General features: G+C 41.4%; 1 protein-coding gene and 1 pseudogene across 1 annotated transcript in view; both read right to left on the reverse strand.

Moving 5' to 3' along the window:
* Nucleotides 1-1,873: 1,873 nt before the first annotated feature.
* GTF2E2 (general transcription factor IIE subunit 2) overlaps nt 1,874-17,603 on the reverse strand; it is a 64,212-nt gene continuing 48,482 nt past the window's right edge. Inside the window, exons 7-8 of the mRNA XM_002920822.4 lie at nt 3,655-3,770; nt 1,874-2,394 (exon numbers count right to left, since the gene is read on the reverse strand). Coding sequence (XP_002920868.1) covers nt 2,278-2,394; nt 3,655-3,770 — 233 coding nt within the window. The 3' untranslated portion in view covers nt 1,874-2,277. The remainder of the gene's footprint in view (nt 2,395-3,654; nt 3,771-17,603) is intronic.
* LOC105238375 lies at nt 4,669-7,531 on the reverse strand (annotated as a pseudogene).

The following is a 17,603-nucleotide window of genomic DNA, read 5'->3' on the forward strand; positions in this document are numbered from 1 at the left end:
GTCGAATAAATAAAATCTTTAAAAAAAAAAAAAAGAAATAAAGAATCCTGGCAAGGATGTGGAAAAAAGGGAACCCCTATGCATGGATGGTGGGATTGTGAACTGGTACAGCCACTACAGAAAATGTGGTGTTTCCTCAAAAAAACTAAAAATAGAATTACCAAGTGATCGAGCAATCCCACTTCTGGGAATATACCCAAAGTAAATGAAAACAGTATGTGTAAGAGCCATCTGCACCCGCATGGAAACAACCTAAACGTCTATTGACAGATGAGTGGATAAAGATGTGGATGGAATAGAGTATTATTCTATAATGGAATACTTCAGCTGTAGTAAGGATGACATCTGCCATTTGAAACAACACAGATGGACCTTGAGGGCATTACACTAAGTGAAATATGACAAACAAAGGATAATACTATATGATCTCACTTATATGCGAAACCAAAAAATAAAAACTCATAAAAGACATCATATTTGTGGTTACCAGAGGCAGGGGTGGGGCAGGGGAAATTGGATGGAGGTGGTCAAATGGTACAAATTTCAGTTCTAAGATAAGTATGGACTGGGATGTAATGTGCGGCATATATGAAAGATGTATATGGTATATACGGTATATGGTATGTATACCACATATATGGTATATATATGAGAGTAAATCCTAAGAGTTCTTAGAAAAAAACTTTCTTTCATGGAAAAAAATTTTTTCTACTTTTTGTACCTGTAACAGATGATGGATGTTAACTAAATTTACTATGGTTTTCATTTCCTAATATATGGAAGTCAAATCATTATGCTGTACACCTTAAACTCATGCTGTATGTCAACTACACCTCAACATAACTGGAAAATAAAACAGAATGATGGATACGGACCATCAAAAGTAGGCATACTTGGACGTAAGCTAGCTTCAGAAATTTTATAAGAAAACTAGTTTTATGTCATAAGACATTAAAAGTTCCTCCTTGCCAGCAAAAAAAAAAAAAAAAAAAGAGAGAGAGAAAACCCAAAAAACAAAACGCTGATACAAAGACACGTTGAGTTTCCCATGTTCTAAATTACCATGGGGGAGCCTCAGTTTTACATCTTCTGGAGCCATGTTTTGGCGGCTGGGATGTAAGAAAGAGGAAACGAAAACAGGTCTACGTAAATGGATGAGAAATAAATCAGAAGGATAAAAAGAACTCAAACAGCAAAAAAGCTCACCATCTGCACAAAGTACTTACTGATCTGGGTTACCATCACACCTTTCTTGAGAACACTGAACCTTTTTATAATCCACTGCAATTTCAATTTGTGATATGAGGACTGTAAAAATCAACCCAAAGGACCACCATACCAAGTTAACAAGCAGAGGTAAGGAAAGCAGGCAGTTTGCCATAGAAGGCTGGAATAACCACACAGGTTTCCTTCCTATATATCACCATGACTGCTAAGAACCCACATCTTTGATAATGGCTCTCATGAGCTCAGCCAGTGATGGGAAGACAGAGGGAGTCTCCCCCAGAAAAAATCAGGGTCAAATCCCATGAGGGTTGGGACAGGGTAAAGATGACGTTCAGGCTGGAAAGAAGACTCTGTCTTTGTTGGAGATGGCATGAGCCCATGACTTGCAAAATCCAAGAAGCTCAATACTGATTTATGCTTTTAAAAAAAATAAAAAACATTAAAAATCACATGTAGTGTAACTTTATTGTCACATTTGCTAACAAGGGGCACATCCTGTGTTCCAATTGTGAGACCCATATGCTCGGCATCACGGCACAAACCAGTCTTCGACAACATCCAAACATGCGTCCTGTGGGAGTTAAACCCAGAGCTGCCATCTGCCACTGCCAAGGACAGAAAGAAACAAACTGAATTCACTAAGGTCTTAGATTTCCTTCTACAATGATTTTATTATAAATATGTTCTTTTGGAATAAACAAATATTGCATTCAAGACTATCTGCAAACTTGTTCTAAAGTAATAAAGGAAGAGAAATGGAACCAGGAACCACTTAAAAATCGAGATAAGTAGCAAAGACACTTGCATGCCAGGCTAAGTGCCTTTCCCCCAGAAGTAACAGAAGGTTAACAGGGAATATCACATATCTCATTAGCCCATTCAATTAAAGTAAGCTTTGAGTTTGGTAATTTGCTCTTGTTCTGTAAACTGAACTGCTTCTCTCCTCAGTCCTAAGAAGTAGAATGGGAAGACAGTCTGCAGGGCTCAGCAACAACAAGAAAGATCTTGACTTTGTATCTGTTAACTCTTTGCTCATGAACAAACTGTTTGCTATTTGCCAGGAGCAACGTCAGAGTAGTCCTTCAGCACGCCAGCCAGATGCTCGTTGTGGGTCTTAAACCGTCGCTTCTTCTGTGAAGCAGGCTTTTTCCTTCTCTGAATAGGGGCCTACAAGAAAAGGTAAAAACAGAAACAGCTACTCAGAAGGGCAGAATAGCAAGGATTTACTAACAACGCGCAGAAACCTTTCTTCCCACTCGGTGGCCCAGCCTCCCCGCCAACCCCCACGGTGCTCCCCAACCACAGACGAGCGCCGGCAGTACGGTGACCTGCACACCTCCACCGGGAAGAACGGGGATGGCACAGAAACCCCCCAGAGCTATTCTGGACACTAAGCGGATTAAAGAGAGAGGCAATAAAGCTCTTTGTTTTTCATTTCTATTATTAGGTTTAAAAATACATCCACCATTACCAATAAAAAAAGATCTGAAGCAAACGTGGCAAAATACAGAGATACAGCAAAATTGGGAAGTGGCTACGCACGCAAAAATTTGTTAGATATTCTCCATTCTTTTCTGTGTCCTTGAAATTTAAAATCACATGATTAAAAAAACAACAAACTTAAGCAATGATAGGAAAGAAAAGCTCATAAAGTGTTGCAATTACACTAATTCATGGAGATCACTGGGCAATAAATCCTACCTTTTGGGGAGTCCTACAAATTCAGTGAATAAAACACACACAAAATCACAAAGAAGGCAAGCTACAAAGACTGATGGTAGACAAGGGAAAGGGAGAAGGGCAGAGCAGCTACAGTTAGGGTGTTAGTGAATTAGTCCCCAAGCTGGATTTGTCCTTGGGCTACAATTGATTAGCTGGTACAAGGCAATTCACAAGCCATCTTTCCGTTACAAATCCCTCCTCTGCTGGGGCTTTGGGACTACATAGTATCTGCTTCCTATGGAATCTCAAAGTCAACAAGGACAACAATGTGATCAGGGCTAAGGCAGAGCCAGGCACCAAGACCACAGGGGCTCATGCAGCAAGGGGAAGGGGAGCACAATTAAGGTCTTAAAGGCCAAGATGACAAAGCAAGCTCCTTTTACAAACTGGGAGGGCAACATGTGGGCATTAGACAACGTTCGGTATGACTTGACCTTAAGAGTAGTCCCTGCTACAACAGGGGCTGGAGGGGTTATGAGGAAAACTCTCACATGCCTGGGTCGCAGCACCCGGGGGCAGAGATCTACTGGCCACCAATAAATCAGACATGATCTGGTTTGCATCTGACCAAGATCACTGATTAGGACACTGAGGAAAAAACTGGAAGAGAGGACTGACTACCCACTCTTCAGAGAGAACAGGAAGCAGGCTCACAGTTCAAAGAACAGAGGATTACTTTTTTTTTCCCCCCAAGAGACTACATACCACTTTCTTTGGTCCAGATTCCTGCATGGAAGAAATACCCTGTCGCTTCAGATATTCTTCAATTTTCTCCTCATCCATTGAATCCACAGTGACACTCCTCCAGAGTTTCTGAAACTCTGCCAACAAGATAGTAGTTACTTTACAACAGATGTTTACAAGCTATAGCGTTTGTGATAGAAATCCAGGCCTTGCTATTATCTCCTCTGGTCTAAAGTAGCACATCTAAGATTTCATTATAAAATCAAAGGAAGTAAGACAAGATCACTCAAATGCTGGACAGTGAGTAGCAGAAGGGGCTGGGAACAGTAGTGTTCCATTCTTAGTGTGGTAATGAAGGACCATGTCCCTGAGAACTCCCTGCAGTTGACACTCTATTAGTCCAAAAAGCAGTTCTCTCCAATGAAATAGCTCAAAATTCCTGTTCATTCTCTGAGCTCAGGATACTCCATTTCCTCTCCCTACCAGTAAAAGGAAACATGAAGGGAGACAGGGAACCAAAGTTTTATATGGGGATAAGAAGCTGTAAATTTATTAACAAGAGACTTTTGAAACCAAATAATCTGGAGATGGGGGACTAAGAGGTCATAAAGACTGAGAGTTTGGGTCAGTTATTTTATATATAGAATGGCCTTCAATTTGGGGTTTTCTAGTATTTCTTCATGATTAAACTGAGGTTTTTGGCAAGAATATCACAGAAATGACATTGCACCCTTCTCAGTGCAAAGGGTACATGATGTCAATGTCTTATTACTGAGGCTGATAAACTGATCACTGCTTAAGCTGGTATCTGTCAGATTTCTCCACCACGAAGCTATTATTTTTCCCTTTGTAATTAATGAGGACCTTATGGGGAAATCTACTGAGACTAAGCAAATACTCCATTTCTCATCGCATTTTTTTTTTTTAAAGACTTCATTTATTTATTTGACAGAGATAGAGACAGCCAGCGAGAGAGGGAACACAAGCAGGGGGAGTGGGAGAGGAAGAAGCAGGCTCACAGCGGAAGAGCCTGACGTGGGGCTCGATCCCGCAACGCCGGGATAACGCCCTGAGCCGAAGGCAGACGCCCAACTGCTGTGCCACCCAGGCGCCCCCCTCATCGCACTTTTTGCTAACTTTAGCATCCACTGACAGCTTCTGCCTATGATTATTACTTGTGGGCTTGCCTAAGGGCAAATTATTTCCATCATTCCTTCCAGATGTGTAAATTAGAATTCTACTATAAGGAAGGACTATTCTTTCTCCACTTATTCAGTTGTTTATTTGATGTAGTATGCACTCATGGGTACTTACTCTACGGATTACGATCGATTACTATCATTATTTTGTTACTCAAACATCCTGGCTTTGGTCATTGAGAGCCCTTCAGATTGTTCCTGTATCTTTTTTACTTGCTTTCCTTTTTATTCTTTTGTTTTGCTGAGGACCTACTTTCTGGTACCAAAAAATGTTCCAAGCTCATCTTATATTTCCCCAAACGTGGAATCAACCATTTTGTCAAGGAGTCCTGACTGATTTTACTGGAGAATGTTATCTAGAGACCAAGATCTGGGTGCTCTATTTTCTTTTTCTGTCAGTTTGGTTTTGGTTTTGTTTTGTTTTCTGGAAATCGTAAATGATTAGGGGATACTGAATTTAAAAGCAGACGGATTTATTTTGGCAGAAGATCTCCCAGGTATCATGAAAGTCAGGCACACTCTAAACTATAAAGGTAAATAAAACAGGAACTGATCTAGAAATCTTGTAACAGAGAAAAACAGGAAAAACAGGCTAGAATTTACAAATTCAGACTGGATCCTCTGAATTGAAGAGATCCCTGTTCCACTTAAGCTAACAATGAAAACTCTGTAACAAAGTATGCCAGAGAAGGAAAGGAAATAAGCAAACTCATTAAAGAGGTTTTACTTAAATTCCTAAATAACCCCTTCACGTTTTGGCTATGCCCATATTTTTCCTATAAAATGTAAAATTAGCAGACTAGTACAGTACAGCCTGGGAACCAGACGGTCTAGGTGTGAATCCAGCCACTCCATTTACTATGTAACATGGGGCAAGTCATTTAACCCCTCTGCCTCAGTTTCCTGATCTGCAAAACAGGGATAATAATACCTGTCTCATAGAGCTATAGATAGTAAATCAGTTAATAATGTATCGTCCACAAAGAAAGAAGCACTATCTATACCTGTTATAGTTATCATCATCATCTGACCTCTATCATCTTATTTCTGGGTGCTAATGCCTCTAACGAAAGCAGTATAAAACACCTAAGAAAAGGATTGGCTAACAGATATAGGGTGATCTCACTTATGTAAAACAGAAAAAAATAAAATTCTACAAAAATTTTTTTAAAGATTTACTTTGAGAGAGAGCATCCACAAGAGCATGAGTGGGGGATGGGACAGAGGGAGAGAAGCAGAATCCCTGCTGAGCACAGAGCCTGACAGACAAACATAAATAAGATCTTTGGGGGGGGGGGGCAGGGTTAAGGTTTTGTTTGAGCAGTTTCTAGCCATCATCATGTTTGATCCGAAGGGGCAAGCAAGGGAGAGAAAATTCTTGGGCCCATTTTAGAGTCTAAGGCGGTGAGGCTGAAGTGGGCTCTGGGCAGGATCAAGATCACAGCTAGTGGAGAAAACAGCTCTGAAGTTGCGTCCCAGGCAACAGCAGGCCCCAAGCCTGCCCCACACAGTCATGCACAGAGAAGTGTGTCCCAGCCTGGGTGGGGATATGGCAGACCCCTCCCACCCCATCTGGCCTGCACCCTCTTATAGCTGTACCATTCCCGGTCCCCTTGGGAGCCCACGACCCAACAGTAGTCAAGATGGTGGCTCCCTGTGCACCAGTGTGGCAGCCTCACCAGCTGGCCCTCACTGCCTTGATGGCACTCACAAGGTTCTGGGCCGGGCAGATACCAAAGATCTGGAGGAGGGCGATGCCCACAAAGACCCCAGTCACAACAATGGGGGTGTCCTGCACCCACTTCTCAAACTGGTCCATGCAGTCTTTAGTGTGGATGGACCCCCGCTGCTCCAGCGCCAGTGTGAGCTGCCTACTGTAGCCACACTGGGTGCTGAGGACATCTTCTGCTGGGTCCCTGATGCGGCAGGAGAAGGGGACCCTACAGCGCTCCTGGCTCAGGTTCAAGTCAGTGCAGTTGAAATACAGATTGAGGTGCCAACCATTAGGCCCTCGGGCTCCACAGCAAAGCTAATATTTCTGAGCAAAGAGATTCTGAAGGTCAATGTCGTCCTGACAGGCCCTGACATTGTTATTGACAGAAGAAACTGAGCTGGTCTCGAATCCAGTCCTTGCATATGAAGGCCAGGATCCCCGTTGCCAGCTCCAGGAAGAAAAGATGCTGAGAAACACAGAAAAGCGTGGCTCCAGGAAGAAAAGACGCTGAGAAACACAGAAAAGCGTGGCTCCAGGAAGAAAAGATGCTGAGAAACACAGAAAAGCATGGCTCCAGGAAGAAAAGACACTGAGAAACACAGAAAAGCGTGAGCAGGAAGGTGTTCTCCCAGAGAGCCCCAATGCCGCCGTCAAAACCCAGCACCGACTCAACGCGTCCAACCGCTACAAACAGCCACATGGGGTCGAGGCCTCCCGAATCTGTCAGCGCTGAGATGTTGAAGAGAACACCCTTCTCACCCCAGGCCCGAGGCCAATGGCCGGGAACAGGGCTCCCAGCACCCAGAAGACAATGTTGAAGCCAAACAGCAGAAATTTCCCACAGCAGCCGACCTCAGGCTCCTGGAAGCCCAGGGTGCTAGCCCGGCGTGGTTAGCAGCCACCTGCTGGCCCAGAAACCAGAGCTGGGGTCGAGCTAGCCCTCCACGGGCCACCCTGGGCTAGAGCCGCCCACGCTATACCACATCTTCGTTATCCATTCATCAATCACTGCACACTTGGGCTGGTTCCATATCTTGGCTATTGTAAATAATGCCGCAATAAACAGGGGTGTGTGTATCCCTCTGAGTTAGTGTTTTTGTATCCTTTGGGCAAATACCCAGTAGTGCCACTGCTAGATGCTAGCATAGTTCTATTTTTAACTTTTTGAGGAACATCCATACTGCTTTCCACAGTGGCTGCACCAGTACATTACTTTTAACCCATATTTAAAGTGAGTTTCTTACAGAAAGCATACACCAAGGTCTTGCTTTGTATCTAATCTGAAAATCTGTATCTTAATTATGTTTAGACAATTTACAACTGTCTCAATTATTATGTTTGAACAATTTAACAGTGAAAAGTGTGTTAGATGATTTTGGATGTTTAAACAGATGAAAGTCTTTATTACTATGTTTAAAAGATTTACATTTAACATAATTATTAATAATGGCTGGAATAAAATCTATCATCTTAGCATTTCTATTCCATATACTCCTTGTTTTTTTCCATTTCTGTGTTCATTTGGATTAAGTGAATATATTTTTCTGATTACATTAACGTCTGCTATTGGCACATTATACATTTTTTACTGAGAGACAACTGGCAACACTGTATTAGGTTTAGGTTAGAACACAATCATTTGATATACACATACATAACAAAATGATTACCAAAGTACTTTAACACTCATCACCACACAATTACAATTTTTAGGAGATTTTATTTATTTATTTGAGAGAGAGAAAGAGCACAGAGGAAGAAGCAGACTCACTGCTGAGCAGAGAGCCCGATGTGGGGCTCGATCCTAGGAGATCATGACCCCCGAGATAATGACCTAAGCCAAAGGCAGATGTTTAACTGACTGGGCCATCCAGGTACCCCTACAGTTACAATTTTTTCCCTTGTGATGAGAACTTTTAAGATCTACTCTCTTTCAAATGTGTAATACGGTTACTTTTTTACTTTTTTTTTAAGATTTTATTTATTTGACAGAGAGAGACAGCCAGCGAGAGAGGGAACACAAACAGGGGGAGTGGGAGAGGAAGAAGCAGGCTCCCAGCGGAGAAGCCCGATGTGGGGCTCGATCCCGGAATGCCGGGATCACACCCTGAGCCGAAGGCAGATGCTTAACAACTGAGCCACCCAGGCGCCCCTGTAATACAGTATTTTTAACTACAGTTACTCCTTTTTTGAAAACAATGGTTTTAGTGGTTGTCCTAGGGTTTATAATACACATTTAATTAATGAGAGCCTATCTGCAAGTAAGTTATATCAGTTCACATATAATATAAAGATGCTATAATAGTGGGGCACCTCAGTGGCTCAGTTGGTTAAGTGTCTGAATCTTGATTTTGGCTCAGGTCATGATCTCAGGGTGATGAGACTGAGCCCCATGTTGGGCTCCATGCTCAGGGCGGGAGGGGAGGGGGTGGGTGGGGAATCAGCTTGAGATTCTCTCCCTCTCCCTCTGCCCCACTACTGTGCGCTCTCTCTCTAAAATAAATCTTTAAAATTTTTTAAAAAGATGTTATATTAGTATCTTTCCCTCTGACCTGTCACAAATTTTACTTTTATATTTGCTGTAAACATAAAATATATTTCTAATACTTTTCCTTTATAATGTTATCTTTCTTCTTTTTTTTTTTTTTAAGATTTTATTTCAGAGAGAAAGAGCACAAGTCGGGGGGGGGGTATCCCACAGAGGGAGAAGCAGACTCCCTGCTGAGCAGGGAGCCTGATGTGGGGCTCAATCCCAGGACCCTGGGATCATGACCTGAGCTGAAGGCAGACGCTTAATCAACTGATCACCCAGGTGCCCCTTTTCTTTTTTCTTAAGTGGGCTCCATACATGGAGCCCTACACGAGGCTTGAACTGACAACCCTGAGATCAAGACCTGAGCTGAGATCAAGAGTCAGAGACTTAACCAACTGAACCACCCAAGTGTCCCTTGAGCTCAAAGCAATAAGAAAAAAATTTTAATAGACATTTTTAAATGTTTTAATTAGAAAAACATGAATTTTATATTCACCTATTTACAGCACACCTACTTATCTGTATAGATCCAAGTTACTACCTAGAATCACATCCCTTTTGCCTGAAAAGAATCTCCTTAGTAAATCTGGTAATACAGGTCTTATGACAATGACTTATCTCAGTTTCTGTGATACCATGAGAATATTACTCTAAAAGACTATTTCTCCTTAATTTTTAAAAGATTAGTTTTAGGGCGCCTGGGTGGCTCAGTTGGTTAAGCATTTGCCTTTGGCTCAGGTCATGATCCCAGGGTCCTGGGATAGAGCCTCGCATCCCGACTCCCTGCTCAGTGGGGAGTCTGCTTGTCCCTCTCCCTCTGCCCCTCACCCCACCCTTTCTCTCTCTCAAATAAATAAAACCCTTAAAAAAAAAAAAAGATTGGTTTTGCTGGGTACAGAATTCTAGGTCAAAGTTTTTCCCTTTTGGGGCACCTGGATGGCTAAGATGGCTAAGCATCTGCCTTTGACTCAGGTCAGGATCCCAGGGTCCTGGGACCAAGCCCTTCATCAGGCTCCCTGCTCAGTGGGAAGCCTGCTTCTGCCTCTTCCACTCCCCCTGTCGCTGTGTCTCTATCAAATAAATAGAATCTTTAAAAAATAAAAACAAAATTTTCATTTGGGGGTGCCTGGGTGTCTCAGTTGGTTAAGCGTCTGCATTCAGCTCAGGTCATGGCCTCGGCCTCGTGGTCCTAGGATGAAGCCCCACACTAGGCTCCCTGCTCAGCAAGGAGTATGCTTCTCCCTCTCCCTCTGTGCTCTCTTCTCTCCCAATAAAAATCTTTAAAAATAAAATTTTCATTTGATTTTCTTTTAATGTCTACCTTTGAAATATTCTACCTGATTGTGCATGTTGTCTGCCTTTTCTACCAGAGGCCTTAACACATAAATCATAGTTATCTTAAATTCCATGTCTAACAGTTTCCAGTACCTGTGTCCCAAGAATTTTGTTAATTCCCTTGTCTCAATACTGCATCACTTTTCTCCTTGTTTTTATGCCTCATATATATATACACACACACACATATACACATACATACACACACACACACAAGTATATACTGAAAGCAGGATACCCTCTGTAGGACAGCTGAGACCGAGATAAACAGTCTTTGTGTCTGGATATGACCCTATCTTTCTTTTTTTTTTTTTTAAAGATTTTATTTATTTATTTGACAGAGAGAGAGACAGCTAGCGAGAGAGGGAACACAAGTAGGGGGAGTGGGAGAGGAAGAAGCAGGCTCATAGCAGAGGAGCCTGATGTGGGGCGAACCCATAACGCCGGGATCACGCCCTGAGCCGAAGGCAGACGCTTAACCGCTGTGCCACCCAGGCGCCCCATGACCCTATCTTTCTTATGCTAGGCCTTTAGGGTGTGGATGTAGAGTCATTCTATCATCAGAACATGAGCTTGGTTTGGAATCTGTTGCTGCTATGGAGACCTATAAATGCAGCACAGGCTTCAAATTGCTCTAGCCATACCTTGTGTTTAGGGTAGAGAGGCTTGTTTGCCAGAGTTTCTCTCAGTATCTACTCAAACTACAGTTTTAGGTCTTCCATTTAAGACTGCATCTCATATTGTCTCCCTGCCTCCAAGCTCCTGCAACTCTCACAGAATTCCAGTTACCCATTACTCCACATCTCTAAGCCTGGTATGGGGTGGGAGTTCTCTGACATTCTGATTAAGCCTTGGTCACAGCCAAGTACTATGTTCTTGGTATCCGACATGTAGCCTTCTCAATGTTCCTGCCCATCCCCCCGTGCTGAAGCCCTGGGCCCAGCACATATTCCTGCCCCTTCCCCAGGGGTGGAAGGTTTTCTTTCTGTTCCATTCCCACTGCAGTTTAAGGCTTTTGTCTCACAGCAGAGAGGCAGGAAGGACTCAGACAGGGCTTCCTGTCTTTCCTGAAGCATCTACCATTCCCCTCCTCCAGGCCTGCCCAATGATGGCAATACTCAGCCCTATCCTCTTGTCTTTTTTATAAGCATTCAGTGAAGTCTGTGGAAGAAAGCCTGCAAGTAGGTATGAACTCCCTGTGTTCTCAGCCCCCAAGGATTCTGTATCTTCTTGCTAGTCGAATTTAAGCCTTTAGCAGTTCATTAAAATTTTTAACTGAATTCTTCTGAGTGGTGTTCATTTTGTCTGTCCCAGATAAACAAGTACTTGTATTCCATCTTTTCTTGGAGGTGCCTGTCTTTCCTTAGATTTCAGATTAAGTGGTTGTCCTGCAACCTCAGCTCTCTGATGGATTCAAGAGAACTATAAATTTGCAGCTGTTTAGGGTTTATTATTATTGCTGTAGGAGTGGAACAATGCACTGACCAGCGTTCTCCATTTTAAATGGAAGCCAGAAGTCCCCAACTATCCACTTTTTTGGCTAAAAAACAATGTGATTAATGCAACTAGCTCTGCTCTCTACGGGCTTATGTGAAAGAAAATAGCTTCAGGTCAAACTTCCAAGTCAGCAATAAAAACATCACTCTAATTCCAAGAAAGCACACAATATTGTGTTGTGGTTTTTTCTTAAGATTTTATTTATCAGAGAGAGAGCGCAATCACAAGCAGGGGAGAGGGGCAGAGGGAGAAGCAGACTCCCCACTGAACAGACAGCCCAATATGGGACTCAATCCCAGAACCCCAGGATCATGCCTTGACCTGAAGGCAGATGCTTAACCGCCTGAGCCACCCAGGTGACCACAATATTGTTTTAAAATATACACCACAGGTGCCTGGGTAGCTCAGTTGGTTAAGCATCCAATTTGATTTCAGCTCAGGTCATAATTCAGGGTCATGAGATCCAGCCCACTGGTGAGTCTGCTGGAGATTCTCTCTCTCCTACTCCTCTGCCCCTCCCCTTGCTCACCCTCTCTAAAATAAATAAATCTTTAAACATAAATACATAAATAAATAAAATACCAAACCAGAATTTTGTTTTTTAGATTTTATTTGAAAGAGAGAGAGCAAGAGAGAGTGTGAGCACAAACAGTGGGGGAGAGGGAGAAGCAGGCTCCCCCACGAGCAGGGAGCCCGATGTGGGGCTCAATACCAGGACTCTGGGATCATGACCTGAGCCAAAGGCAGATGCTTAACTGAATGAGCCACCCAGGTGCCCCCCAAACCAGAATTTTATATCAAATTTTCCACAGCTGTTGAAGTATGTCACCCAAAAAAAGAATAATTGGCATTTTAATCCATGACTTGTTAAATTCTAACTATCAACGTGTAAAATTGTCTTTATCTAGAATAAATATTACATGATATAACTGTATAACAAACTATATACTTTTCTCTGCCTAAGGAAAAAAAAATAAAGAGAATAAAAGTATATGCATGATAAAAACATCTTTTACTCAATGGTAACTTTCAGTCAGTACACTCTTTACCAACCATCTATATTAGCAGCATTACAAAGTTTCAAAGACTGAAACTACTGTAAATTTCTACTTGATATGTATAAAGCTTACAGACTTCAGGCCTTTTATGACACAATCACAGAGGCAATACCTATTAGAATAGTAACAGCAATGGTCTAGAAAGCTAATATGTACATTAATGTACCACCAAAAATATATAAAAATTTAAATGGCACAATGGAACTGAAAATACATTAAAACAAATTTAACTACTTCTTTTGCTAAAAAAAAGTATTGCTTGAGCTATTTTCAGAGGAAAATTTCTGAATAAAAAACTCTTCACTGGGGGGTGCCTGGGTGGCACAGCAGTTAAGTGTCTGCCTTCGGCTCAGGGCATGATCCCGGCATTATGGGATCGAGCCCCACATTGGGCTCCTCTGCTATGAGCCTGCTTCTTCCTCTCCCACTCCAGCCCTGCTTGTGTTCCCTCTCTCGCTGTCTGTCTCTATCTCTGTTGAATAAATAAAAATAAAATCTTTAAAAAAAAAAAAAAAAACTCTTCAGTGGAGGCACCTCAGTGGCTCAGTTGATTAAGCACCCTGACTCTTGACTTCAGTTCGTGATCTCAGGGTCATGAGACTGAGCCCCATGTAGGGCTCTGCACTGGGCATGGAGCCTGCTTAAGATTCTGTCTCCCTCTGCCCCTCCCCCCCAAAAATTTTTTTCAATGTCTTTGGGGTTTTTTCCGATAAAAATTTCTATATTAAACCCTGCCCTGCCTTATTAGCTTAGTGTTGTTTCAGTATTTAAATATTACATGTACTATGTAAATGTACCACAGCTGCATAAATACTTAAAGGGAACAATGGAAAGCAGGGCCTAATTTTATTTTTCTTTAAAGATCTTATTTATTTGACAGAGAGCACAAGCAGAAGGAGCGGGAGAGGGAGAAGCAGCCTCCCCACTGAGCAGGGAGCCCACCTCAGGGCTCCATCCCAGGACCCTGGGATCGTGACCTGAGCTGAAGGCAGATGCCAACTGACTGAGCCACTTAGGCAAAAACGGCCTAATTTTAAAGGCAAGATCTCACAGAATCCCAAATTTAATTACATTTTAATGTATTTAAGGACAAAAAATGTACAGCTGACAGAGGTACAAGGAAAAATCATGTTTTTCTCTAATTTTATAAAGTCATTGCAAGAAAATACAAATTCAAGATAATCCTTATTTTCTATGAGGCTGGCAAAGTCAACTAAAAACATCTAGTACTGGTGATGGCAAAGAATTGGAAACTTTTTCATATACTGCTGTGAAGGGTAAATGCATCCCAAAAAATTGCTACAAACTTTACAAAAGGCATTTCAGGCAAGATGTTGGAAATTTTTTAAATATGCCTTATCTTCTGAGCTGACAATTCTACTTAAAACTACAGTGAGGAAATAATCGGGCAAGTACACATATATTTATGTGCAAGTATTATTTATAATAGCATATAGCAAAACAAAAACAAAAATTACATCTCTATCTGTGGAGCATCAGAAAAACTTTTAAAGTACATCCATAAAATGGAAAGCCATCAAAAAATAATGGACTAAAACAGCATCTGAGCCCCAGGAAAAGAGCTTCTGGAAGAAGCCTTGTATTCTGATAAAGTTGAAATTGTTTAAGCTTCTAGGTGGAAAAGAACAAGTTAGCCGAAATGAAAGAAAAGTCAGACTGCCATTGGACTTCTCACCAGGAACACCAACAAACATTCTATAACTGCAAGAGATCATTGCAAATGTGGCCTCAGACTGCTATACTGGCTCTGGTTCTTCGCTATCTGTCTAATAAAACATAACACTACAGATCCACTTAGTCAATAACCAGATAGCTAAGGAAACATGAATAAATAACCAGGTAAGATTTAAAACACCTAGTATTTTAGTACTATTTGATACTTCCAATTCTACTGGTAATAGCTAATATTATGGTTACTATTACTATGTGCCAGGCTCTGTTCCAAGCTCTATGCACCCTTATTTTTACCTCATTTAATTCTCATAAGGACCATGAGACAGATACCATTATTCCTATTTTATAGATGAGAAATCTCAGAAGTATCTTGCCTAAACTAGTAAGGAGCAGAGCTAAGATATAAACCTGCAGATTAACTATTCAAACCATCATCTTGACCACTGCATTTATATATTGTCTCTAAATGGAAAAGATCCTGATAAAAGGAAATAAATGCCTTTGTGGAATAAGACATATACCTAAGTTCAACTACTCTGTGTTCACTTACGTATTTGACTTTCTAAATTACTACAAATAAGCTCTCTCCTTACTTGTGCTATATCTCATTTTAGGATATCTGGTTCTGTTACAGATAAAATGAAGGGTGTGTCTGCAACAGGTCTGAAAGCTTCATCTCTACTTCCTCTTTAGCTAAGACTGCCACCTACTGGGCTAATACAAAAATCTCCAATACAATCAGGACAAAGCATTTTGAGTAAAATACGAACAAAGAGAAAGAGACAGGAAGACAAATGTTAAGATATGCGTCAATTTTCAGTGGATCTTCTCTGGAAATACACAACTTATATAAACAGAAAAAACTCTTTTTTTTAAAATTAGTGATTTATGCCATACTGATGATTCCAACTCCAAGAACAGTGTCCCAACCCTGAAGTTCCTGTGGATGGTGATTATTCCCCCAGAGTCTACAGCACTGTACGAACACCACAGTGACGGTATGCAAGAACCACCATCTGTGTTCCCTTGTCAGTGGTTCCCTCAGAGGCTTAGGTAAGCTCAACAACAGAGACCTTATTCACTCTAACATCCCTGTATCACTGCGCCAAATGAAAAGAATTCAAGAAAAGAAGTCTGAAGACAATAGATCTTAATTAACTGTTGTCTATTTTATAAACATAAACCATACCTTTAATATAATTTTCAACCCAGACGGTTTCACTTCCTGGGGAATATTTGATAATGTCTGGATACATTTTTGGTTGTCACACTGTGGGGAAAGGTACGCTACTGGGATCTAAAGAAGCCAGGGATTCTGCTAATGCAGTGACAACCCCAATGCCAAAAAAAAATTATCCAGCTCCAAATTACCAATACCACCATTGTTGAAAAACCTTTCTTCCTCCCAGCTATCTTTCTTAGAAAATATAGAGATTAATGAAAACACGAGTTGATAATAAGAAACTGAGCCTAGAACCAAATTCTGTTTACATACATAAAGTACTTTTTATACTGGTTTAATAAACATATGATTTTCTAGGAACATACAATGTACGATTAACCTTTGAAAATCTCAGAAAAACTTCACTTTGTATTTTGCAGACCTTTTCCAAGAAGTCTTTATCACTTAAGGGAAACACTAATTACGGTACATAGGTTGCTACTGCATCATACCTGTACTGGTCCATTTGTAGCCATCACATTCAATGGTGACTCAAATGTAAACAACTGTGCTATTTATATCCCTTTTATATTCTAATATAAATATGCTTGAATAGTTCTAAATATTGAAATACATTTGTAAAATATAAATCAATTTCCTTTTATTTCTCCTTTCTGTTACAGTCAGGGTATTTTTTTTTTTTTTTTTTTAAAAGGAGGGCAGCAGAGGGAAAGGGAGAGAAAGAATCTTAAGCAGGCTCCACGTCCAGTGCAGAGCCCAATCCGGGGCTTGATCTCACAACACTAAGATAATGACCTGAGCCAAAATCAAGAGTTGAATGCTTAACCGGCTGAGCCACCCAGGTGCCCCTACCTTTTTTTTAAAGTAAGCTCTGCACCCAATGTGGGGCTTGAACTCACCACCCTGGGATCAAGAGTCAACATGCTCTACTGCCTGAGCCAGCCAGGCAGGCATCCCTGTATTATACTAACTTTTAAGAAATCATGTCTCAATGCAGGTTATATCGCCTAGAAATTCCATTTTCCAAGAGCAAAGAATACATTACAAAATATTTGCTCCTCAGGCTCCACTGAATCAGATTTAAGGATTAAAAACCACCAGCCTAGGAGCGGCTGGGTGGCGCAGTCGTTAAGCATCTGCCTTCTGCTCAGGGCGTGATCCCGGCGTTCTGGGACGAGCCGCGCATCAGGCTCCTCCACTGGGAGCCTGCTTCTTCCTCTCCTACTCCCCCTGCTTGTGTTCCCTCTCTCGCTGGCTGTCTCTCTCTCTCTGTCAAATAAATAAATAAAATCTTAAAGAAAAAATTAAAAAAAAAAACCACTAGCCTATGACAAAAATCAGAGTCTTCACTACAGCCTTTGCCTTTACTATTCTCTGCGTGAACCCCACTTCCCCCACAACAGCACCCACATGGGTACCACTCTGGTACTTTGGAAGCCTAGCACCATCTCATTCTTCCACCGTGGTCTTCTCCGAGTTCCACCCCTCCTACTACTTTAACAGCTTGCACATACTTCATTTGTCTCTTTCCTAGAATTTGATACAATCTGTAATCATTTTTATTTTTTATATTGTCTACTTTATCTTTTAGAATGTAAACTCCACAAAGGCAGAGATTTGTCTATACCTTGTTCACTGCTGTATCCCCTGCATTTGGTAAAATGACTGGGGCATAAAATAGAACATCAGTAAATATCTGTTGAATAAGTGAATTCTTGTTGAATAATTCATGAATACACAATAACAGATTGTTACC

The sequence above is a fragment of the Ailuropoda melanoleuca genome, chromosome 18 (genome assembly GCF_002007445.2).
Source record: "Ailuropoda melanoleuca isolate Jingjing chromosome 18, ASM200744v2, whole genome shotgun sequence".
NCBI lineage: Eukaryota > Metazoa > Chordata > Mammalia > Carnivora > Ursidae > Ailuropoda > Ailuropoda melanoleuca.